Consider the following 26198-nt stretch of genomic DNA (forward strand, 5'->3'; position numbering starts at 1 on the left):
GCAATCAGGTGCAACATTTTGTTGGAGATTCGTGGCAACAGCTCTTATTGGGATTTTTCTCAGGTTTTGAGAGCTTAATCTCGATAAAAACATGATTTTTTGTGTGATTTGAGAAATTTTTGCTTCAATCTCCCATCCACTTGAAACTTTTGGGGACAAAAAGAATAGAGAAAAAATAAAGAAAAAATATAAAAAAATCAAAAAAAAAAAAAAAAAAAAGCCAAGATCTTTTCCCATGTAGATTGGCAATTTTTTTTTCTTTTTCTTTTTTTTTTTTCTTTTCGTTTCATCCTCTGTTTCGGAGATCCGTGGGGAAGGAGAGATCCTAAGGGAGCTCGGAGGGGTCATTGAGAGTTTAATCTTGGTAGAAGCATCATATTTAGTCGGACGGATTCGGGTACCCGGCGGGTATACCAATTTTAAATGGGATGGGTTCGGGATTTCTGGTTAATGTGGTAAGTTCGTAACCGGGTTTGGGACGGGAGGGGTAGTAAGATTGTAAACGGGTTCGGATACGGTAGGGCAAATATTGCGGGTAGCCTTCCTCCACCGTCTCCCATTCGACCCACCGCCTTCACCTCCGACCGCCTTACCCTGATCATCATTTTTATCCTTCCTCCGTCTCCGGTCCACCCATGATCGGTTGGCCGGCACCGTCCTATCTGAGCCGCTTCCGATGGTGAAACCGCCAAAGAGAGAAGGAGGAGCGCGGCGGTCATGACGCTGGAGCCGTGCCGGTCCGGGTCCGACTTGATCCGGCCCAGTTCGATCTCTCCTGACTCGCTCGATATATCCCACGACCACGAGAAAGATTACGTCTTTTATTTCCAAAGATTATCTTGCACTAAATTAAATTGAGCACGAAGCAGAATCCCGCAATCGAACCTCGCCCTCCCTCTTTCCTTCTTTAAGTGAAGCTCTCGTTCCGCCTCATCTCCACCGGCGAGTTCTCTTCCTCTATCTTCACCTGCAGCAATGTCGAGAGGTACGTCTTCTCATCTCTTCTTCTTTCTTTCTTGATCGCCGGATAAAAATGGGAAAGAAATTACAAGTCCCAATTCGTTTTTGTTGTTCACATCGATAATTCTTGGAATCCGGTTTTAGGGTTTATAAAAGAACTGCAGATCCTTGGATGTTTGCCATTTAGGATCTATCTGGTTTCGATTGGTTGTTGTTTTTGAGTATTCTTGCAATTAAAGAACTCATTTCTTTTTCTTTTTGATTTCTTTTCGCTTTTATATTTTTTTGATGGGTGATAAAGTAGAAATTGCCATCTTGATCTGAGCAATCATGTTAAGTTTGGTGACAAGATGTGGAACAAGACTGTATCCAATTTTGAACATAAAAAGCGTAGTTGTTCCGTTTAAATTCCATTGCAGCATGTAGTATCTTATGAAATGTGCTTGTTGTGGGGGGCTTTGCGAGGTAGGCATATGCTCTCCACAGGAGGAAGTGCCATACAAGAGAAGCAATCAATGACTTCCGTCTTCCTTGATGCCAAAATTCTGATGAAGGGACAAACTCGAGTAGCTAGAAACACTTGAATTTTGATGGCTAAACTAAGGGAAGTCACTGCTGAGAACTAAAAGACTTTAGGGAGAGAGAAATAAACCTCAAGATGCAGCTGAATCTATCAGGAAATTTTTGGGACCTTCTCATTTAGTTTATGCTGGTATCATGTTGCTTAAGGAGCATAGATACTGGTTGAAGATTTATGTGCAATCACATGCGCATAATTCTTACTGTTATGTTTCATTTGATACTATAGCAGCTTTGTATTGGTTACTGGAGGCATATGGGTGTGGTAACACCTAATAATTGATTTGGGCTACACACTGTGTGCATAGGCTGTGGGGAGTTTGCAACCATGCAACAAAACTGTTCTTCCATTTAGTATCTTTGGGTGTTTTTGGGTCATTAGTGAATATGATAAGTTGAAAATTAATTTTTTGGGCTTCTTATAGTTAAATGAAAGATTTGCTGATAAAAAACTGTCCTGTTGCTACATGTCTGGTGATTATCCCTTGTTGTTCTGATCAAATTTATGACAAGAGCAAAGGCAACTAAATGTAGCAAGCTATTTCTAGTGGGACAGCATTATGGCCAAGTGGATGAAGTATGACAAATGATGCTGACATGCTGTAATAACTAGTACCTTTACTAGTAAATGCAATTTTGAGCAGCATTTAGTGATATCAAAATGTAGAAGTATTCCCCCCCTCCAAACACTGATTGACAAATGTTAGATACCAATTGTTTAAAGTTTAAACAATCAATTATATACTTGATTCCATTCACAGAAAATTTTGTCGGAAAGAAAAATATTATATTCAGTCACATCAGTCACACATGCTTTCTTGGTTTTAATATTCTTGTGAGAAACCTGGGAGTGAGGGGAGAGAGGGTTAGAAAGGATCATAGCATGAGGAAGGGATGAAAGAGAAGGTGAAAGGGGTAGGGAATATTTGTAGCAAAGGAAGATGGACCACTTGATAAATCCAAGAATGATGAAAGTTTGGGACTGACTTCTCATGAATTAAAAGCTAAAATTTTAGCTTCAGATAACTGCAGGTTTACTGACTTCTGCGTTTTGGATAAGAAACTTCTGAAATAGGTTATTTTTATGCTATTTTTAGTTCAAATAGGACCTATCTTTCTTTTAGAAGATGCGATGTTGCTATTTTTAAGTGCAAATGCCCACTTGGTGGCAGTTGTTGAAGTTTCTTTCACACTGAAATGCTTAATTATGTACATTTATCTTGTTTAGTCTTATCCGCTAGTTGTAGAGATTTCAAAATCTGCGGCATGTTTCATCTAAAAATTGTTGCTGAAAGTGCTGCACTACATGAACTTTTTGACTTTCTTACTAGCAGATGACAATGAAGATGATGATTATGAGGAGTATGGTGGAGGAAATCGTCTCCTGGGTTTTATGTTTGGAAATGTTGATAATTCTGGCGACCTTGACGTTGACTATCTTGATGAGGTAATTCATCTGTTTGTATTTTGTTTTTCAGCTCAAAGGTATTTGTTGTGTCACAAAGTTTAATAAAATGATCAGGTGAAGGCAGAGAAGATGTTTGATCTTATAGTTAGATGTCTCATTTGGTTGAATATTATTGAAACATAACTCTCATGTAGTATTAGGAAATGTGATTGGCCATTAAATGATTAGGCAAAGCCCCTGTTTTGAACCCGTGGCGGCTGTGGCGGCATTTTGGGCCATCTGGCGGCCCTTTTGGCAGCCTCTTTGCCTCCTTCCCCTCCCTTCCTCTCTATCACTTTCTCTCTCTCTCTCTCCTCATTTTCTCTCGCAGAGGACCGTGGAGATCGGGAGGCCTCGATGGTCCTCTGATGGCCTTCGCGGCCATCCAGTGGCCACTGTAGGCATCTTCGCCGGCCTCCCTTTTTTTCCCTCTCTCTCTGTTCCTCCCTCTCACTCTTTCTCTCTCTTTTTCTCCCCAGTTCATCCTCATTTCCATGTTGATTTGGGCCCGGTATGATCTGGTATGGGAGTGTACGGACTCGTTCTGCCGCTTGGCCGGCATGAGGTGCGGTTCCGAGTCAGCGATCTTTGTTTAGAACTCTACATGTAGGTACAAAAGAAAGTATGGAATAAAACAATTAGAAAGATAGGAATGAACCCTTCTTTATTTGGGCATTTGCTTGTGCTGGTTTCGATATCTACTATGATAGTTAAGATTAATGTTGAACATGCGATCTTGTTTCTCAGGATGCGAAGGAGCATCTTGCTGCATTGGCTGACAAGCTAGGTCCATCTCTTACGGATATTGATGTATGCTGCTCTAACTATGAATAGGGTTTTGAATTCATGCTTAGTTCTTGAATATTGAACCTATTTGAACGATCAATATTGTGTGTTTGAAATTATTTATCTGATTCAAATTGTAGTTGATCAAATCCTCTCCAGCAGCAACTGATGCTTCTGAACAAGGTGAGGCTTGTACCTAGAAAAATGACTTCCATTTTGTGCTCTTTTGCTATTTTTTATTGATATAAGAAAGAGTTGATGCTCATATATGCATCTATTAAATCTAAGTGATTTACCTTTTCTTAAATGATTGGATGTTTCGGGGCCCTAGTTTTCTTGATGGTACAACGTTGTCCTTTTGAGTTGTGAAAAAGAAATATGTATGATGAATGACTAAAACAACACCACCTCACATCACCTCATGCTTAAACTTTCCAAAAGCAAATGGAAGTTTTATCTTTCTCCAAAGCATTCTGCCCTCTTATTTTAGGTTTATTTCTATTTTAATTTGAGTTGTATTAAGCGTGGTTTAGGCAAAATTTTGTCTAACTTGTAGTTATTTATTTATTTATATTTTTGAGGCTTCTTGGAATTGAAGTCTGTGAATCTATTCTAATGTGGATTATTGTCTAATACTATTTAGATATTAGTGAAAGTATTAAGGCAATAAAATTTAGTGTTAATTTCTACAAGGGGTCTTATCAGGGTTTGAATCTTCTACGTTCTTCCTCTTTAATTTATTTTGGTATATGGAATCCTTTGGGTCAGACTAGGAGCTCATCCTTGTATCTTTAGGAAAAGTGGGTTATCTCCATTTACAAAGGTACTAATCCAATGCTTAACTGTTTCATTGTTCCCTTTTTTCTAAAGAGACTTGCTTCCTTGTACCAACACTTCGATCCCCACTTCCACATTTGCTTTTGGTAGCTACGATCCAGTGTAATGTAGACCTCAAAAGTAAAGCGACAAAGCATTATTCACTTCTCTATTGTGTGGATTTGTGCTAATGACCCTTTTTGACTTATCACAACCAACTGGAACCCCAAAATACTTCTGACGCTATTAGTTTGCTATCTTTTTTGACATTTTTTTTTCTCCTGTTATTTTTAGGTAAAGTTGTCGTATTTCACTACTCACAAATCTTTTACATTTTTCTGCTGAATGGACTGGAGGTATATCTTTTTTCCTCATAAAATCTTAATTGCAAATCCAATTAAACCTTAGAATTCTGTCATCGACACTTACTTTAAGTTATTTGGCACATAATTTCCATGAAAAACATTCTGTATACTTTATTTTAACTCCACTTCTAGATCAATCTTAGATTAGAATAATAAACTTTAACTTTTCTGAACAAAAAACCCATTGAACTTTAAGTGCATTCTCCAACTAAAATTTCATTTTGTCTATTTGTTTGGCATTATGGTATCAAAGCTTTGCAACTATGTCATATTATGTTGCGCAAGTCTGGTGCATGCCTAAGAAATTATGGATGGTTATGATTCCCTATCTTGCTAGAAATGTGTTTTTATGGTGATCTTGCTAGAAATGTGTTTTTATGGTTTATGTAACTTGTAATTAAGAAACTTGATAATTACATTGGTCATATAGGAGATGCACTTATCTTATTTATATAGGTTATTAAGTATTTAACTAAATGGAGTGCATCCGTTACAAATGGGGAAGTGAAGAAGTATGCAATGCTGGTTTCATCACTTGTTTCTTATGCGGATTTTTCAGTTATAAATGATGTTGCACACTGTTGATGGTCGAACTCATGGTACTTATGTTATATGTACTAGGCAACATAAGAGTTTTTGATCTAATAAGTCCTTGAATTTCTCACCATGCAAAGGAAATTTTTGGTTGATATGATCATGCAACAAGAGCTGAGTTTGCCATGCCAATATGAAGTCAAAAGGCCAAGCTCGCATATGGTCAGTTTGGGGAACATGACTCGATAAGGATATTTGCTTATGGCATGGTGGGATGATATTGAATTGCACCTTATGAAGTAAATAGCCAAGATTACAAGGAGGCCTTCCAAGAAGGCAACAAGAATCTTAATTGTGGGTGCTTCCAAGAAGAACCAATAACAAGCTCATTCAAACTAAAAGAGCTTGCTAGAACCTTAGCTCATTTTATGGTCATACACTAGGGATGGCAGCGAGGCAGGTATGGGTCTGGTAGGCTATTACCAGTACCCGCCTTACAATTGGAAACCACGTACCCATATCCTCCCCATCTTTGCCTTGGTGTGTGATGGGGCTGGTAGAGTTGGAGGGGTGGGTTGGGATGGGTGAGGGGGTAAAGCTGCAAAAATTATAATTACTATTATTTTGCATACAAATCAAACAAATAAAAAAAAACTTAGTACTTTACATAACATTAAAGAAAATAAGAGTCTGTGACATAGAACATAAAAAACCAAATTTTCACAATAATAGAAACAACAAACAGTAATATTGTTCTTAGGACTTGTAAACTAAGAAAAAGCACTCAATTAAAAAAATGAACAATTAAGCATGTATCTTGTAGCCGTTAACATAATTAATCTTTCTCATGATTGATCACAATACTTTCTTCTCCATTATCATCATAATCATCATAATCATCGAGGCTTATATATAATCAGGTCGGGTTTGCAAAGGCTATTGCCATTATTTGCACCCATCCTGGATCCGCTGTGGCTTTTAGAATGAAGACCTCTCTTTGCTGCTGACTCTAAACGGGTCAGGTAAAATCCACCCCATCAGGGTTGGGTCCGGTTGGATACCTGATGGGGTAGAGTAGATTGCCATTCCTATTATACATCCTAAGGAATCTTATATCTTATCCACTTAAGCTTGATGTGGAGGAAGGTATGTGACTGAATTATTTATGGTTTGTATCATAATATGTGATTAACAAGTTAAAATTGTTGGTTGAGATGCAACACATCTCTGCTACTGCATAGGATGGACCAAAGTGCTGACCTGTGCTCGGACCAAAGGTTGAAGTTCTAGCCTGTTCTCGGACTAAAGGATTCAAGTGCTAGCTTGTGCCTAGATCAGAGGTTTCAGTTATTGGCTTGCATCAATCCATGTTGGCTAGCATGCATGTTGCTGGGCCAGTATTTGGACCTTACTTTAGCTTTGCACAGGACATTTTGCATGTTGTCCCATATTGACAGTTTGCAGTTTGGCACAGGTTGATATCCTTGTTTTGCTAGGTACTAAGGCAGAAAGGGATGTTAAGTACTCATTTTTCTAAGTGTTTTTTTTTCTTTTTTTTTTTTGGGGGGGGGGGGGTGGGGGGGGTGGTGGGGTGGGTGTCCGTCGTAGTATAACTTTTGTTGACATGGCATGATATAGCATTATGGAGAATACGATGTATTGTGCCAGCCATTAGCTGTCATGCATTGTGTCAGTGACACTTAAATCCTTCAGAGGAGCATCATTTCCTTATTAAAGAGCAATATTTCTTTAAACAAAAAATAAATCTTGATATGGTGCGAAGTGATTTCCATGAAGTGACCTACCCTTGGGTGTTTCTTGCAAACATGAATGAATTTTTAAACCCGTGATTCATTTAAATCCGAACCAATTTGAGGCATGCAAATATTAAGTGATGTTGTAGGTAGTGGGTGACATTAATGTTGTAAAGTTGCCACTTGGGTGCCTAGGTCATTGTCTACGCACTTAATTTGGCCAAGCTGCCTAGGCCAAGCCTGCTTGAACTCTGACCTCTTCCACCTTCTTATTAATTTTTCCCTTTAGTTCTATTTCCTAGCCTCTGGTTTGCTTGCTGCCTCGTTCTTCTTGGTGGTTGTTCATTATGACCCTCTATCTTCTCCTTTTGCATTTTGTTAGGTGCTTGCTCATTAACAGTGATCTGTAGCCTGTTGGATGCTATAGTAGTAGCAATATTGCTGCTCTCCTTGTGGAGGTGGATCTTTGGATTTTTTTAGGTACGAAAATGGATTTGTCATCTCACATAAATTGAACACACACACACGCGCGCGCACGCACACACACAGACACACACACACATCTGTATATATATGTAGGTATATATTTTTATGCATATGGATAAAAGTATATATAATAAATAACTTAGAGATTTTTCCTCCCTAGGCAATTGCCTAAGTGCCTAGGCACCTTTCAGCTATGCAAGGGGTCTATTTCCTATCTCCACTAGATAGTTTGACAACCTTGGGGGACATGGAGTTTATAGAGAAAAAACAAAAGAAAAAAAGGAAAAGATGAAGAATAAGAGAGAAATATGTTGAACCCACTAAGAAATCAACTTGTTCATTACTTACACATAACTCATAGTCAGTTTGTCACCCTTAATGAACCCCTTACATGGCTTTCGAAGGATATAAGGACCCCCAACCTATATGACTTAGGACACTATCAAAGATTTTAGGTCAAGTGGAATCTTTAATAAACTTGAAATTCAACTTGATTAGAAACTACTCACTTTTGCTTGATACTTCTTTGAGTAAAGCAATCTGTGAATTGTATGACTATCTACAATTTAGTTAAACATAGATTGGAAATATCACCTATATAGAAATGCCAATATTTCTTCTGTCTGATTTCCTTCACTTGATGCTGTTCAAAATGCCCTTAGAAATTTTCAGCTTATTTATGCCCAAAATGCATATTAAAGTTGCAGCTTGTTATGCCTAACATACACTATCAAGACTCATAGGTCCCAAGAAACTTACCAATTGCCAACTCTTAAGATGACCTACATTTATAGAAGACTTCAAAGTCGCAAAATTAATTGCGTTATGGTGGATAAGGCCTTCAAAGATTTGGCATGCACCTGTCCTCTGTCTTTTATTTTCAATTTCTGTATCGCATATACCTTCTTCCAATAAGACTTGGCAATGAAGCTGGTGACACATTTGAGTGAAAGATTCAAACAAAGATTATGTAAGACCAGGCCAACCATTTTATGTTAAAATAATTATGGATGATTGAAAATAGATAAGCACTTAATCAGATGCTCAAAGTGCTCAGCATGACCACATCAACTTCTTCAACCCTGGATACGTCCATCAATCCTATCATTTCCACATGATACTTGTTTGTTATGACATGATAGTATTGTTTGGTGCTTTTTATATTACTTGGCATAAGCTATAATTGAGATGAGGGAATGCAACTTCAAAACAGTAACAAAATCAATTGGCATTACATTCATGCAATTCTTCTAGTTGCTGATATAACTACTTAATTTTGGTTTATTTAAATTTTGTGATTTAGAAACTGTAGATAATAACTTTAAATTAATTTTGGGGTTTCATAGCCTCTGGCTAATTTAACTATTAGAATAAAATTCGACAATAATCTATTGTTGGAATATTTACTATCCCTATTAGTTGTTGGTCATAAAATCTCTCAGACGTCATCCACATGCTTGATCTGCAATCGAATCTCCAAAATCTGATAATGGTACAAACAAAAAGCCTTCTCATTATAAAACCATCATATGATTGTTCTAGTGTATCTCATTTTTGGATTCAAAGACACTGCTCATCTATTGTGATTTATTGATTGAATGAACTTTAAAAGCACGATCAGATGGGCTGAAACTTTTGGTTTATTGGAATGATTGCTTTTAATCAACACTTGGTTTCGTGGTGTGTTCTCCACTTGTATTTTTTGGTGGCTAGAGCTGCCATGATCAACTACTAATTAGCACTTACAGATCTTCAACTGCAGGGTTATTGACCAATATAACTTTGATGGTGAGTTTGCTAGACTGCTGGTGATCTTGGACTATTGAAGTTTCAATTGTTGATTGTTACTCAAAACAAAAATAAAGCAATGATATGGTACCTTGTACTTCATTGCAGATTTTTTGTTGAATGGAACATAAATGGGCAATACAACCTGTGAATCTTTTCATATGCAAGCTATAGGTTATATGTTCAAAACTTGATCAAATGTTGTTCTATTTGTCTTCAAACTCAAATCGAAAGTAATCACATGCCTCATTATTTTGGACGTGACTCCAATTTACCGTTTATTTTCAATTCTTTGATCAAGTGACGCAGTATCTTAGTGCAACTCTGATTTTCTACCTTCTTGTTTCAGCTAAAACTTCAAACTATATTTCCTTTTCAGATGATCTCATTTGTTCTTGTCCTTCAGATTACGATGAGAAGGCTGAAGATGCTGTTGACTATGAGGATATTGATGAGCAATATGATGGGCCTGAGGTTCAGGCTGGCACAGAAGAAGACCATTTGCTGCCAAAGAAAGAATTTTTTTCTTCCAATGTGTCACTGGCTTCTTTTGACCATAAAGCTTCTGTTTTTGATGAAGAAAATTATGATGAGGATGAAGAAACTGTGAAGGAAAATGAGGTGGATGGAAATAATGTTGATGTCCAAATTTGTCCATCTGCAGGTCACGACTTGGAACCCATCTGCATTTTTTTCTCTCAGAGTTGCAAACTTGCTATCATGTCTGGGTTTAAATGTTTAATGACATTTTGCAATCATTAGAATTCCTATCAAGTGCATATTTTTGTTGTTTTCACATGGGCAAGTCGTGCATTTTGCTCATCTGTGGATATAGAAAGGATTAACAGACAATTTTATTTGTGAAGAGTATTATACTATATAGATGCATCATTACATGATAAAATTTTATTTTTTCTGCTTTGTTTAAATGTAGATTTGTCATTAGAGACAGTTAAAGTACATCTGGTTTAAGATTAGTCTAATGTTGTTAGTTGTGCAATTCCTTTCATGAGCGCAAATTTTGTTTGTTTTATTATTAAGTGACTTGGTAGTTTTGTGGAATATGGTTTATAATGAACCTTATTAGCTGGATTATGGCTGTTCATTAAATCCCTGTACTCTTGTTTATTGGATATATATATAACACACAGGGAAATGCTATTACATAACTTTCTAGCAGAGCATGCATTACTTTCACAATGCAGTGTGTAATATCTTCTGCAGCCATCGCCAATTTTTTGTGTTCCATTCTTGTCAAGCAATACTCAGTTATGTTGGAGCACATCCCTCACCAAAAGTTTTTCTTAATGTCCATTGTGTCTGTTGTTGCCCAAAGTTATTCGAGAGCAGATTCAAATTTGGGATTGGGGATTTGGTGCTCCTAGACTTTGTTAGGTGTGGGAGTGCCTGACATTCATCTTGTTACCATTGTTCTTTGCTAATTATAATAGAAGTTCTTCATATTTTATTGCAAATTCTTTAATGTTTATGGTCCAAATAAGGGTATATTTGGTAGTTGCCTTTATTTTTTTAAAATAATTGTTAGAGATCATTTCAATTGGACTAGTGAAATCTGGGATTGTCATTACTTGCAGACATGTGCCTGACTCAGTCATGATCTAGACTTACTGCAGCTTGTATGCCTGTGGATAAGGTACAGGTCCAAAGACAGTCCTGTGTAACTTTTCAGGGGCAGGTCTGAGTCTTTTAAAGAAAATTGCCTGACACAGAAACAGACTGGACCCTCCCCTGATCATGAGGTACATTAGGATATGGATCTGATTTTTATCAACCCGATGCAGACCTGGACTGATAGTTTACCTGATATATAATGTGTAGTTCTACCCCTATTTTTCAGTTTCTTATCAAACTTATTAATTATACTTTGTTTCTATGTTGTAAATAGATAATTTTGAGGGCATGAAAGAATTTAGATTTCTACATAATAATGCACACTTTAGACCTAGATCTAGTCCTGATCCACACCTAATTCAACATGGAGTTAGACCTGGTCACTATCCGATCCTTTAGTGGGTAGAGTTTGTTTTGAAATGCAGATGAGAAGCCCCCAATGGGGATTTATGTGTGAGGTTTGAATTAGGAGGTATTTGGACCCACCTGATTTGATAGCACCCAAGTCGAATTGTTATGTAATTCATTTACATGATATACTTTTAAGTTTATAGTTTTTCTGATGCTAATTAGCCTTGTGTGTTTTGGAGCTGGTAACTGAAGAAATCCTTTTGTAAGTGGCCTACCCCAACGATTATGGTTTTCTTTCCCTGTTAGATCTGTTCTGCTGGTTGGTTTCTTAAATAATAAATGAATGAAAGGTGCGTTTATTCAGATTTATGAAGCTGAGCATCCTCTATTCTCTGTTCTCTCATTTTAATTCTTCTGGTTGTTATTTCTTCATTATCTTTTCTCATATTATTGAGGCTTTCCAATTATAGGTAGAAGATCAAATTTTGTAGACTAAGCTTGATTTGAGGACTTCTTTCACAGTTATTTTGATGGATTCCAGATGATTTTAGCTAATCATACAAATGGAAACTCACAAGAATCTCATGTTAATTGCAGTAGCATAGAATATTGGCATGTTAAGCAAAAGGTTTCAACTTGGGGTATGCCTTCTCATTCTTCCCTTAAACCAAAGTTTAGCACTGTTCTTAGCATGGGCAATAGAGCCATTACATTCATATGACTACATGAGGTCAGTCAGTGGTCCTTGTGTTTCTCCTTAATTGTGAAAACTTAGAATCCTTTAATGCTCTCAACTGTAGCTTTCCTGTCCTTGCCTTAATTTCATATATCCTTGAAAAATATGCCCTCCACCCCTCCACCCTTCCTCCTTATGTCTGACTAGAATACCTTACATATGTTTGGCTATGATTGTCTTTGGCACCGCTGATTACTCCATAATTTTAGTGGAATGGGTGTTCATATTCACCAGTCAAACTGAATTGTGTTGAATTTCCCAAAAGCATGGTTTCTTAATGATCAATAGTTATTCAGTACAAACTTCAAAGAGAAAAAGGTTGGAAGGTGAGCTTGGTTTAGCCTTCATATACATATTCAGTATTCTCTCCATTTCATGTTGACTGATTGTTCGCATTTTTGTATTGCCCATTAACATTGTACATGCATACTTGCCCTAAGCCTTCTTTTTTGATATGACTATTAGAGGGGCAATTATCTATTTGGTGTATGAAACCTGCTCAATAATCTCAGCTTTGTGTGGACACAAAACCTTTTCAACTCCTCAGATTCGCTTCAATTAGGCATCTTTTACTGAGAGAACTATATCAAGGCAAGCAAGAAAATTAAATTCATTTTATTTTTGTAGAATGTAACATGTTATTTTCGCTTCAAGTTTACCTATTATTAGTGCATGATAAGGGAAACCTGGGGAATGTCTCTGTCGCATGAGCTTTAATTTTATAGTCATCAAGTTAAATTTCCTACTTGTAGGCTTGCTTTTTAGTAAGTTTATTCATGACCTTAGAGTTGGGGTCAGGCTGACCAGTTGTAAAAAGTGATCAAGAACTTCGATAGATCATATGAGAACCTGTATTCTGGAATTAAAGAGACATTATGAGCCCATGCAACCTGTCTATTCATGGATTATTATTGGTGTCACATTAATCACTAAAGAGACTTGGTCCACCCGTGCATAAAATAATGCCAAAACGACCTAGTTTTGACAACACTTCAGAGTTCAGATTATGTGTCAAAGGGATATGGCTGGCCAGTTTTGAGGGCAACACCCTACAAGCACAGATTTGACAACAGCCATTTTATGTTTGCAGTCTTACTGACACATAACCCAAGTTGTACATAGTTATGAACCCTTACAGGTGCTGCTTGAACGTAAGAGGATTTTGGAGTCAATGAACTAAGTTCTTGGACAGTAATAAAGTGAGCTTGACCTCATTGACTAATGGAGCTTACATGCCTTTTCACAAACATATGCGAGAAATAACGCACCCAAAGAAACTAATGTTGATGAGATCTGAAAACCGATAAAATTACTTCAATGCAAATTTTGTATTGCCAAATTGTTGTCAACGAGAATTTTTATGCTCTCTCATGTGAATTCCTTTGTTGTGTTCTATTCCTTATTTTTTTTTAATTTTTTATTTCAGATGAGAAATTGGAATTAATTTCTTCAGTAGAGATTTCTCCTGATGACAATTTGCCTTCTGTTGAATCGTCAGAGCCAGAACAAATGATCCCTGAATTGGAGGATTTTCAGGTGATCTGCCTTAGCTATTCTTGATGTTATTTTTAAGAATATTTTTATGAAAACAAAAAAAAAATATTTTGTTCTTTAATTGTTTATCATTTATAATTTCTCCGTGATATATGAGGAACTTGCATTTAAAATATGCCATGAGAACTTGTTGCTTAATTTTTTTCCAGACAATCTAATTATAAAAATTTGACATTAATTGTCATATTTGTGCTCACGGCTGCATTATTTTTTTTCCCTGGTTTTCATGATCATAGGAACATGCTATTGATGAACAAAAGCAAATGGAATCTAAAAGCGGAACTTCCCTTCCTATTTTGTGCATTGAGGATGGTATGGCGATTTTGAGGTTCTCAGAAATTTTTGGTGTACATGAGCCTGTAAAAAAGGCAGAGCGGAAGGATCAGCATAGACATTCAATAAATAAAGGTTTGTGGTCTATTCAAGTTCTTTTGAATTATGCTTGCTGAAATGTAGCACATCAAGAAAAAAAAAAAGAAGAAGAAAAACAAGGGAAAAAAGCTTGTGAAATGTATGCTGTATACTAAGTCTCTAACAGTTGTTTCTGTTTTTGAAGTTAGTCTAACTTGCAAATTTCTTTATGGAGTTTATCTTTCTGTCCTGCAATGCGATGCCCAATGTTATGTTGATATATTAGTATATTACCATAGTTTTTGTTGAGTTGAGTTTGAGACCTTAATGGTTCTTTTTGTAAATGCTGATGTTCATTTTTTATTGACAAGCATTATACTTTTTCTGCCCTATTGTGGGTGTTGAGTGAGTACTTTATTGTTCTTTGCCTGGTTGCATCAGAGTGGCTCAAACCCTTGGATGTTGCTGATATTGTTGAAGAAGATGAGGAGGCTTTTCTGAGGAGCTCTTCTCAAGATTTATCTGCTGTTAGGGTTTTCAACTCCACTATATATGATGTTGAAGGCAATGTGGAACAAGAAATATTTGGTGTCGATGAGCAGTTGAAAGACTCTTGTCTTTCTGCTCAGCCAATGAAGGAAAATATAACCATTGATATGTTTTCAGGTCAACGGTCTCCACTGTGTTCTAATTTTTATCCCCTTGATCAGCAAGACTGGGAGGATGCAATTAATTGGGGAAATTCACCCACTGCAAGTCATGGTTGTTCAGATAGTTGTGTGGTGTCTGAACTTGATGTCGAAGTGCCTAATGATGCTGAATTTGAAAAAAGATCTCAGCATAGAAATGCTGAGACTGATGAGAATGATTGTAATTTGCTGGGTGATCATATTTTGGTGGAGCCATTTGGTTCCCGAAATTTTTCAGATTCATTATGCAATCAGTCAGCAGAAAAGAGTTATCATCCTCAATTACTGAGGTTAGAGTCTCTTTCCAAAAAGGATGGTTTGCATTCTGAAGAAGTTGAGGCTGAGAATGGGACAGCAGAAGTTTGCAAAGGTGATGTTTTGCGGCGTTTTATGAAACTTTCTTTGCAGAACAAGGAATTGTTAGAAGGGTCTTGGTTGGATCAGATTATTTGGGATCCAGATGAAGCTATTCCAAAGCCAAAGCTGATCCTTGACCTACAAGACGATCAAATGCTCTTTGAAGTTTTAGATAACAAGGATGGCGAGCACCTTCGCTCTCATGCTGGTGCTATGGTGATAACTCGTTCTTCAAAATCTTCCAAGGAAGACTCTCTAGATCTTCATAGCCAAGGATCATCTGCCTGTCGATTTAACATTTCTAATGACAAATATTATTCGAATCGAAAATCCTCCCAGCAAGCCAAATCCCATGCTAAAAAGCATGCTTTTCTTGGTATAAAAGTCATGCATTCTGTACCTGCTTTAAAACTGCAAACCATGAAGCCAAAGTTGAGCAAGTAAGAACAAGCTCCCTTTCCTTGGTTGTGGTCTTGCAATATACTCTACACAAGCAACAACTTTTTCATTTTATCAAAGTATAAGAAATATGTTGGTAGTTTCTTTAATTCTTTAATTCTTAAATTTTTTTCATGGCATGAAGTAATTTTATTTTTCTATTCATTAAAAACCAACAAGTGGAATGTATTAGTTGTTTCTTTACAAGTGATTTGTTAAATTATTTAGAATTATTTTTGCAAGTAGGCCTTCCCTTTTGTTCCTGGTCCTTATTTTTGTGTAAGCCAATGTAATAAGTTCTGATGTGTTTGCTGATAATTTTACATCTTTTTTCTGTATATACCCAAGAAGCGAGGCCATCTGACAAGCAGTTAAGTTGCTAACTAACAATGAAAAAATTATATTGATTATGGCAAGGCAAGGAGGAAAATCCAGTAATCATGTTCTACCTATATATGAGTGTGACTATCAAGTCATCCATTTCTCAACTATAAATATTGTAATGTCGGCCTTGAAATTGTTTTAAGTCCTTTATGTAGATTCAAACTTCAAAGCATTCAAGGGCTCCATCTCGCAGATCAACTGCATGTCAGTCTGATTGACCTTTAGAAAGCATCTTCAGTTATTTTTTTCTCAGAATATCTATATTCAGAAAGCTGACTTTTACTAATTTATTGTTTCAAAGGTTCATGATCATAGTAAGGTGCATTTCAGTTATGTAACTATGTTGGACACTAGTTAATATGGGAAACAATTCTGCTTAAACTAAGCATTTAATACTGCTGTTGCATCTGGATCAGGCCGTGTATTGCCCTTTCGACTACTAAACACTAAGATGATATGGGCCTGACAAATTCTTATTTTCGATGACTATCTAGCTTGGCAATCCAACAGATTCTCTGTTGTATTCTTATGGGATATGCTTTTCATAATTTTCCATATTTTGTTGGAACCTGAGCAAATAACTAAGAATTGTGTTTGACTTCCATTTTAAGACCCTTCTTGGGGCTAGAGCTTCTGCAGCTCTGCCTTTTGTTAGAATGTTCCCATGTGAGTTGCATCTCCTGAAGATTAGATTTCAATACTAAATTGAAGCTTTGAGTACATGTGCAGTTAAAAAGGTTATAAATGCCAACCCATGCCAGTCCATGCTGGCTAACATGCACTGTGCTGGCCAATACCAGGACCAGCACTGGGTTGGCATGGGACTGTTGAATCATATTCTTAATTTTATTTATACAAATACTTTTCATTAGACTTAAAGCTCTTTTTAATATCTTTTTTTCAGCATATGTCACCATGTGCATTGACATGGTGCTTCGCATGCCAGCCAGTACTGGGCACTCTCACTGGCACTGATGCATGGAACCTTGATCACATGTATAGTATTTTGATAGCTGAAGGAGGCTGAGCCATTCTTCACAAGTTCTAGTCTCTTGAACTTCTAGCATCTGCTGATACTTATAAGTTATTATAACTTTAGATGCCTGTTAATTGACTTAATATAGAGCTGTTATGCATTCTATGTATTGCTGGATATTCACCTAGAACTGTTTACAATTGTTAATATATTATTTTATCACCAAATTTCTCATTTCTTAGTCAATTTAATGAACCATCTACTTGCAGTAGTATGTTGGTCATCAAGGAGTTATATTTGTTATGGTTTCTTATTGCATGCGTTTGTTTCATCTAATGAAATTTCAAATGCAAAGAAGGCTTTCATTTCTGTTGATATTTGACTTTCAACTAGTGGATGCAGTACTACATGTGGTCAGATAAAAACAATCTTCTTTTATTTATTTTTGTCATAGTAGGTACTTCCATTTGTTTAAGTACTAATATTAGACACGTACAGTAATTTCTTGTGAATTGTCATCAGCTGCTCAAGTTCTGTTACTAATGGTTTTGCAGTAAGGAAATCGCCAACTTTCATAGACCCAAAGCCTTATGGTACCCTCATGATAACAAAGTTGCTGCTACGATACAAGGAGCACCTTGCACCCATGGACCTATGAAAATAATATTAATGAGTGTGGGAGGGAAAGGAAAGGGAACTAAGCTTACTGTCAATGCTGAGGAAACTTTGTCATCTTTCAAACGGCGGGCATCTAAGAAGTTAGGTTTGTCCAGTTGGCATAACCTTATTAAACTAATCATTTTCTTTCTTTTCATTTCCTTTTTTATTGGCTAAGCTCTATTAAACCCATTATCCTGAAAACTGCACTAGTTCATGTCCACAAACTAACTTCTGGGTTGAAGTTCCTTTAGATGCTGAGAAAAATTTCTGGCTGATAACTTCATTTGATGTCACTTTTTTTCCTAATAAAAATCACTCGTGTTATCCATGCAGATTTCAAGCTGTCAGAGAAGGTTAAAGTATATTATTCTGGAAGGGAGCTTGAGGACAAAATGTCTCTCGCAGAACAACAGGTGCGACCAAATTCTGTGCTTCAACTTGTGCGTACAAGAATCCATGTGTGGCCACGGGCCCAAAAGTTGCCTGGTGAGAATAAGCCTCTGCGGCCTCCTGGGGCATTTAAGAAGAAATCTGAGCTATCTGTTAAAGATGGACATGTGTTTCTCATGGAGTAAGAGGCCCATCCCTTTTACTTTTTACCTTTTAGCTCAATTTTCTCTCATGCATCCTATTACTTTTGAGACTTCTTATATGCTGCACTAATTTTATTCATTTTAAGCATGTTGGTCCAAACATGTCTTTTGCTTGTTAGTTGTATATTTGCAGCACATACTTAAGCAGTTAAACAAATGAAAAGTTTGGAGATTTGAGTTCAGTTTGAACTTCAATGCATACATCAAAACTTCCATTGATTTGAGCAGTGCATGGTTAAACAATCTTCACTAGATGTATTAAGAGTCTAAGACCTCCCATAAATGCACCTTTTCCAATTAATGGCTGGCTTGTTTTGCTTGTTGATGTCTGATCAAAGTTAATTTCAGGCTATTTGGATGAGCCCCAGACTGATGACTCTCTGTGGCATTAGTCATGTTTCAGTCAATGCATGCCATGCCTATCACATTATTGGCTGAACTTGCATTCAATTCATCTGTCCTTATAAATATCTTGCATGTATTATGAGAGCTAACCTATTTAAGGCTGAAATCATTCACATCTTTACCTGCTGAGTTATCACATTAAGCTGAGTTGAAGTCTTCACCTTTTTGCCACATTGGTTACTTATGCTAGAACTTGATAAATCTGCACGTACTATGGGATCTAGTGAGCTTCCTTTTTCTGTCACTGTAATATTTGATTATGTAAAATGGATTTTTTTTTTTGTTACTAGTAGTATGTGCACATTGTGTTGCCCTCTTCTGATGTGAGTTCAAGCTAGGAGCATTATTGAGAAAATTCAGAATAGGATGTTATGTTCTATTTAATAAGTTACACACTGGTGAGGCCATGTCAGCCAAAATTTGGACTGTGATTTTTTTTGTTTTTCAGTGGCCGCATTAAAAGAATAGAGTCCAATAAGTGTTAAGATCTTTGCTTATGGGTTTTGCTAGCATTAGTTTGAATTCTGTTTGCCATTTGATAACTTTGTTATACTATCATGGGTGTGATTAATGGGTCGTATGATAGTTTAAGATTCCACAATTAGCCATTCTGATGAAGTTCTGTAACTTTAACGAGTTACAACAGGAATACACAACTCAATTATTTGTTTATACTTGGGTGAAGGTTGGCTGGATGTCTAGCTGCTTTAGTGCAAAATATCTGATGTAATCGTTTTAGATGGTGGCTTTCTCATTAGATGTAAAAGCTGAACATTAAATAAATGATTTTAATTGAAGAATTATTGGTGTGTTTCCAGGTTCCTTTTAAAGGTGCCATTCCATTGAGGACACTTTTAGTAAACTATGACATGAAGTTCTTGCTAAAGTAGAATGATGTAGCGGTGGACATCAGGTTGGTTGAGCTGGGCCAAGGGTGTATCTTGGTGCAAGCTCAGTCTGACCTGAGTTGGCCTGCACTACTCCATTCGAAGCATGCGTAGACTAGCAAAAACTAAAATGTAGCTGAACAGGGGCCATCTCAAGAACTTCCCTGCATGGGCCAAGACACATTTGTTATAGTCCTCAGAAAATTGTTAATGACTTGTATCTGTAGATTTATCTAATATCTATGATATGGAAATTATACGTTATGTATTTTGATTCTACTATGCTAGGTGGACACAAGTTTTGCAAGAATTTTCAGTCTAGGCTTAGACCAATTGTTAGGTAAATCTAGTTCACTTGAAAATTAAGGGCACATTTCGTTTGCAACTGGAATCAGAATCAGAATTGGAATGGATTGGAATGGGAAACGAAATGGCCATATTCCTGGTGCATTTGGTATGTGACTGGAATTGGAATCGGAATCAAAGTGAGATTTGAATACCAAAGGAGAGTCCAGATTCGATTTTGGGGGATTTGGGCATTCTCATTTACCCTCGTAGGGATGGCAATGGGTAGGGTACCCGCTATCCAAACCCATTTACAATCTTGCTACTTGAACCCGTTCGAAACCTGATTACAAAATTAACCAAAAATCTCAAACCCTTCCTGTTTAAAATTAGTATACCCGTTGGGTACCTAAACCCACCCGATTCCCTTTATTCAGGTCAGGTTATTCGTGTATCCGAACCCCAATAAACAATGAGCCTTGAGTCTTTGTCTCTCTCATTTTGTGGTGGCTGGTGCAACCTACCATGACACACATTGCTCTTGGAGTTGAATAGCGTGAGAAAGGCCTTGTTCATGCATCCACATGACAATTTAGAAAGGTGGAACTTAGCCTAGTGCAAGTCTCACACCATGGATTTGGTATCATATTATCATGAGAAGAGAAATCCACAAATTGAAAATTTTGTAGCCAAACAAGAATCCTTTCGATCAAAAATCCCCTAAACCCCACAAAATATCATGCTTCTACCGAGATTAAGCTTTCAAAGCCTCAAGGGACCAACTTAGGCCACCACAACTCTCACAAAATCCCGCATGTTCAAGGAAAAACCCCAACCGGAATCTAAGAAACCCCTCCGATCTCCCTTAGGTGATATCCTTCCCCACATATCTCCGAAAAAAAGAGAAACCCCTCAGGTGCTCTCGTCCGATCTCCCTTCGGTGCTCTCTTTCCCCACAAATCTCTGAAGAAAGAGAATGAAATGAAAAGAAAAAGAAGTGAAAAGAAAAAAAGTGATGAATCTATGTGGGAAGAGGTCTTATCTTTCAATTGTTTCCATTTTCCCCTTGTTTTCCCCTGATTTTTCATGTGTTTTTTTCCGTCCTCATGGGTCTCAATCGGGTGGGAGGTTGGAAGCAGCCGAATAGGGAAGCTTAGACGATGGCTAGGGTTTTGTGTTGGTATTTATATATAATTGGGTTTGGGTTGTGGGTAGCTGAGGGGCAAATCCCAAACTAGGCTTAAGACCATTCGGGTTTTAATTTTAAATACCAAACCCATCTAAAACCTTATAGAGTATTGCTAAATGGATCCTATTAGAGTTTGGGATGGGTCAGGTACCTGAAAGTACCCGCCTAACTGCCATTCCTCCTCCCTTGGAATTGGATCAAAATGGGACTCCACACACACCCCCCCCCCCCCACAAAAAAAAAAAACCAAATGGCTAGGATGGAGTCACTCATTTCCATTCACATTCTAGAGCCCAACTCCCCCTAACCAAATATGCCTTAAAATGCAAGCTGGTTAAATGGTTTGCCTTGCATGACCTGCATCCCTTGGTCATTGTAGATCCTCTAGTTATTTTGTAGTTATCCATTGGTCACTATTATTTGGAAAAGAACCTCAATCCGTTCTTTGCTTCTTCATTGTTTTGTCATGGGCAAGGATTAAGGACCTAGTATGTCTCAAAGATACCATACTGTACCAAAGAGAGACTGTGCCTTGAGACCATTCAAGACCCATGTCTCTTTAGACCGGTATATCTTGGTTTGTCCCTATTGAATTGGGACAATTGTGTGTTGACACTTGGGATGGATCGGTGTCCTAGGACACCCATTTTTAAAAATTTTTCATTTTTTATTTTTTTCTCTTCATTGTTGTTTTTAATGGTTGTTTCGGTTTTGTCCAAGTACCATACTAACCTAGTCCCAATCTGGGATAGGCCTTGGTACCTGAATTTAAACCTCTTTGATAGGTTTTTATACTTTGATTTCTATAATAGGATTTATCCCTATCCTTTTCTATATATTAGTTTATTTAGTTACTCATGTATAAATTTAAGTTTGTTTATGGTAATTTGCAACGTTCAATGTATCAGTGCGTACCATCTTGTACCAGATATACCATACCATACCATATCGTATTGGTACTAAACCAGTACTCGATACAAGAGGCATACCGCATATCGGTACACTAGTCTCTATTGATATTGTACTAACATGGTACTAGTATGGTATTGAAATCAATATTACAAATCTTGGTAATTTGTATTGCCTCCTCTTTACTTGATATACCACACTTGCTCCAAGTTACTCTAATTTTTCTTTGGTTTTCCTTTTTGTCTTTTGTATTTTTCAATGTAATGCCATAAAGTTGTCTATAGACATGAGATTATTATCTTAGCATTTTGACCTTTTATGTAGTATTAGAGAATTTTGATTTTTTTTTTTTTTGTCAAATTGCTAAACTTATCTTCTTTTGTATGGTTACTAGGGTAATGGTTATGATTAATAATTTCAAGGGGAGCTTTGTATGTTACTTTTTATCTTTTTTTTTTTTTTGTTTTTTTGGCCTTTTTTCTTTGTTTTTTCCTTTCAATAAGTAGCAGATGCTCCTCTCATTTTGCATATTAGATTTTGCGGCTATGATTTCTATGAAAGACATAAGTTATTAGTTAATATTGAAGATTATTATCAAGTCATTATTAGCCTGTTTCTTTTTTATGTTTCTTGTAAAGTAAAATTCATAATGCACATATTAGCTTCTAACCTTTTTTTCCTTTAATACAGGTACTGTGAGGAGAGACCTTTGCTTCTAGGAAATGTTGGGATGGGAGCTAGACTATGTACTTATTACCAGAAAACTGCACCCAGTGATCAAACTGCTTCATCACTGCGAAATGGCAATGATGGACTAGGGACTGTGCTTACACTTGATCCTGCTGACAGATCTCCTTTTCTTGGAGATATAGGTCCTGGTTGCAGCCAGTCGTGTCTTGAAACAAACATGTACCGTGCACCTATATTTCCTCAAAAGTTGTCTTCAACAGACTATCTTTTGGTACGTTCAGCAAAAGGGATGCTTTCCCTTCGTCGCATTGATAAATTATATGTTGTTGGACAACAAGTAAGCATTCTTTCCCATTGACACATACCTTTTAATTGAGATCTTGAAAATTATATTTCACTCTAAATTCATAGCCAATCACTTTATTTCAAGATTTTTTAAATAATGATTAGTTTTTCACAACAAGGTAGTTGCTCGTGAGAATACTCATCCTTATTATTGTTAAATCTACCTTCATTTACCATTTCAATGGTATTATCATGCTCTGCTCGCATATGTTTGTGCTTCTAGGATAGTTATTATGAGCTCTTGAATGCTATATTCATCATATTTCATATATTTGGAATGATTAAATTTACCATTGAGTGCGATGTAATTGTTTGCTTTTTTTTTTTGAAAGTCTTGGAAAGAACACAATTTCTAATGCTTAACAAATTCCGTAAAGGAGTTCATTATGAGAATGTGAAAATTGCAAAGGAGTATTTGCTATTTTACATAAATAAAAAGAAGATTGATGATATAAATTGGTGGTGACTATATATAATGAACTAATTGTAGATGATTGCTTATAGTCCTATAAGGTTGTTATCAAGGTTCGCAAAACTAATACTAGCTAACATACTAGTCAAGAACCAGGTTGGTACGATATGGTATCATACCATATTGGTCCGGTATTGCTAAACCCAAACCAGGTCCTCCCTTTGCTGTCGGCCCTTCTCCTTGACCATTTCCACCATGATTTGTTCTGGCGGACTTTTGCCTTTGTACTTGTCATCGATGTCATGGGTCCTCAAGCTAGAGAATGAAGAAAAGAAGCGGAGGGCGGAGGACAAAACCCTAACCCTAGTGGAGATAGGGGGAGAGAGTTCTTGTGGAATGGTGGAAGACAGCCAAGGAGAGGATAGCGATTAAGACCCTAATTCACAGACCTTTTGTTTGGGAAGGGCCAGGGTTAGGTTTAGGTTGAGGCGAACTGGCCCAAACCAGGTCCTCCCTTGTTGCCGGCCTTTCTCCATGGCCATTACCACCGTGATTTGTTTCAGCGGACCTCTGCTTTTGTGCTCGTCATCGATGTCATGGGTCCTGAAGCTAGAGAATGAAGAAGAGAAGTGGAAGGTGGAGGACAAAACCCTAACCCTAGTGGAGAGAGGGAGAGAAGTTGTTATGGAATGGTGGAAGATAGGCAAGGAGAGAATAGAGATTAAGAACCTAATCTGAAGACCTTTCTGTTTGGGAAAGGCTAGGTTCAGGTTTAGAATCTAGTTGAACCACTCTGAGCTGCTCAGAACCAAGTGGAACCACTTAGTTCTGAGTAGTTCAGAGTGGTTCCGCCACTATTGCAAACCAACATGCAAAACTGACCCCGTCCAATTGCAAAATGTATCATCCACCAACATATACAGGTGTTACATGGATTGCTGAAGTTTATGTAATGGCAAGAAGGAATACAATTGTAAAACATGTACAATTTGTCGATATGGAATATGACTTGGGGTATATCTTTGGGTTAATATATGGTTTGTGTTGCTGCATTCAGATTGAAATTTTGTGCATGTTCATTTTATCCTGCATCAATTCATAAGGTGGTTCATGCACATGAGTTTATTATAAATTCAAAATTGAATCAACCAATTCACATGCCCTAATTTTATATCAAACTTTGTTGTACATGTTACACTAGCTTAAGCTGCAAGTAAAGAAAATTTATTGTATGTTGGTAAATAATTAACACCATTGCCCTTTGTTCTGCAATTAACAAAACCAACTAATGAATGAATTTAGAACTGTAGTTTCTTGATCTCTGAAGATTTGAGAACACATTACTTGAGGTCAAAAGTGAAAGTGAACAATGTCCTTGTTGTTACATTGTAGCCCCTAAATTTGTACGTCATATGATAATTATTATTTGATTTTTGTTTCAAATATTTGTATATTTGTATTAGTATATTGAATCAAAATAATCATTCAATCTTTATTCTGAATTTGAATTACCTCTGTCTTTGATTTGTTGTTTGGCTGAAACTAATTCCTTTAGTGGATGATCTAGTGATGATGTAAGATTGGCATCAAGGGGAAGCCTTTCAGCTGTCTAATATATGGATGGCAACCAACATTGTGGCAACTTGTTGTAAATCATGTAGCAGAAGGCTTGTGTTACCTAGTACAAGATTTTTTAGAATTTATAAAGCTGCAAAAATTGAAAGGCATGTCATTTATGATGTAAATGTATCAAGAGTGAAAATTAATATACACAAATGTGAAGTCTGTTTTCATGTTATGTTGGATCCCAATGCAATTGGTTTTCTCATTTGAACTAATTGCTTTCAATGCTGCCATGCCAATGCATTTCAATCTGCTTCCCAACCATAGCTTAACAATCTTAAAAAGAGGCACATGGGTAGGGTGGTCGCTTCCGAAGTTTATACAAATGAAAATTAGTTATTTGTAACTTTATTTGCGGGTTTAGTTCTCCTCCATGATATAACAGTAGATTAACCAAACATTTTGTGATAAATTGAACCTCTCCAGTACCCCAGAGAATTTATTATGGTTGTTGTATATCTTATTTGTCTATGTTTGAATAAGTACAAGTGGAGCTTGAGCTTTCTCTTGTGAAACTGACTAAAATCTCTACATGCTACATGTTTCTATATGTGCTAATAAAATGTTTATTTGTTTTCTTGGTCACATAAAATGCTTATTAGTTAAGCAGTAAAATTGTCGTATATCTTTGCAACTCTTTGTTTTTGGGCTGTAACTTGCCCCTTGCTCTCATGTATAACTGGCCTATTTTGTTAGATTTCTTCTAAGGGTGCCACATCTACTCTAGGACTTCTTCACCTGTATTTGCGTTCGAGCATTTCTTCCCTCATTAAATTTAACATGCTCTCTAGCATGTTAAAATCGATGATTGTTTGAAAATACAATTCACTGTCTTATCCTCATTTTAGATATTTAAGTCATGCTTTCCTTTCTATATCTTAACAGAATGAAAATTTTATTTTGTGATGGGATGTATATCATATAAATGTTTCCTAGGATCTTTATGCCCTAATTTTTGGAGGTTTCTGTTTGATTGTTACTGTACTTCCACATCTGCTTTCAATAGAAGCGATTAAAATTTCAATCTCAAATCAGTGATAGGTGGACCTCTAACTAGTAATGGGCTGCAAAAGGTTATAACCATCCTGTTCCCCCTACTGTTCATCTGCCTCTCCCTTTCTCTACCCCCATTCTCTCTCCCCCTACTTTGTTAGGATTGCAAGCTAAAATGTATCTTACTTTCTCTTTGACATTCATTACTTGCTCTCTCATCTTTT

The 26198-nt window shown here is 36.8% G+C and overlaps 1 protein-coding gene across 3 annotated transcripts in view; it reads left to right on the top strand.

Annotated features, from left to right (window-relative positions):
* Positions 1 to 525: 525 nt before the first annotated feature.
* Positions 526 to 26198, top strand: part of LOC105032267 (transcription initiation factor TFIID subunit 1) — a 44636-nt gene continuing 18963 nt past the window's right edge. Inside the window, exons 1-11 of one of the 3 annotated variants that reach the window (XM_010906664.4) lie at positions 526 to 985; positions 2874 to 2986; positions 3734 to 3796; positions 3913 to 3955; positions 9922 to 10179; positions 13661 to 13770; positions 14025 to 14196; positions 14581 to 15625; positions 17538 to 17746; positions 17977 to 18214; positions 22602 to 22938. In XM_010906664.4, the coding sequence (XP_010904966.1) occupies positions 976 to 985; positions 2874 to 2986; positions 3734 to 3796; positions 3913 to 3955; positions 9922 to 10179; positions 13661 to 13770; positions 14025 to 14196; positions 14581 to 15625; positions 17538 to 17746; positions 17977 to 18214; positions 22602 to 22938 (2598 nt within the window). In that variant the 5' untranslated portion in view covers positions 526 to 975. Of the gene's footprint in view, positions 986 to 2873; positions 2987 to 3733; positions 3797 to 3912; positions 3956 to 9625; positions 9690 to 9921; positions 10180 to 12699; positions 12826 to 13660; positions 13771 to 14024; positions 14197 to 14580; positions 15626 to 17537; positions 17747 to 17976; positions 18215 to 22601; positions 22939 to 26198 lie in introns of those variants that run through there. The other 2 variants (XM_073255161.1, XM_073255165.1) reach the window with 2 other exon arrangements.

Source organism: Elaeis guineensis, chromosome 1 (genome assembly GCF_000442705.2).
Source record: "Elaeis guineensis isolate ETL-2024a chromosome 1, EG11, whole genome shotgun sequence".
NCBI lineage: Eukaryota > Viridiplantae > Streptophyta > Magnoliopsida > Arecales > Arecaceae > Elaeis > Elaeis guineensis.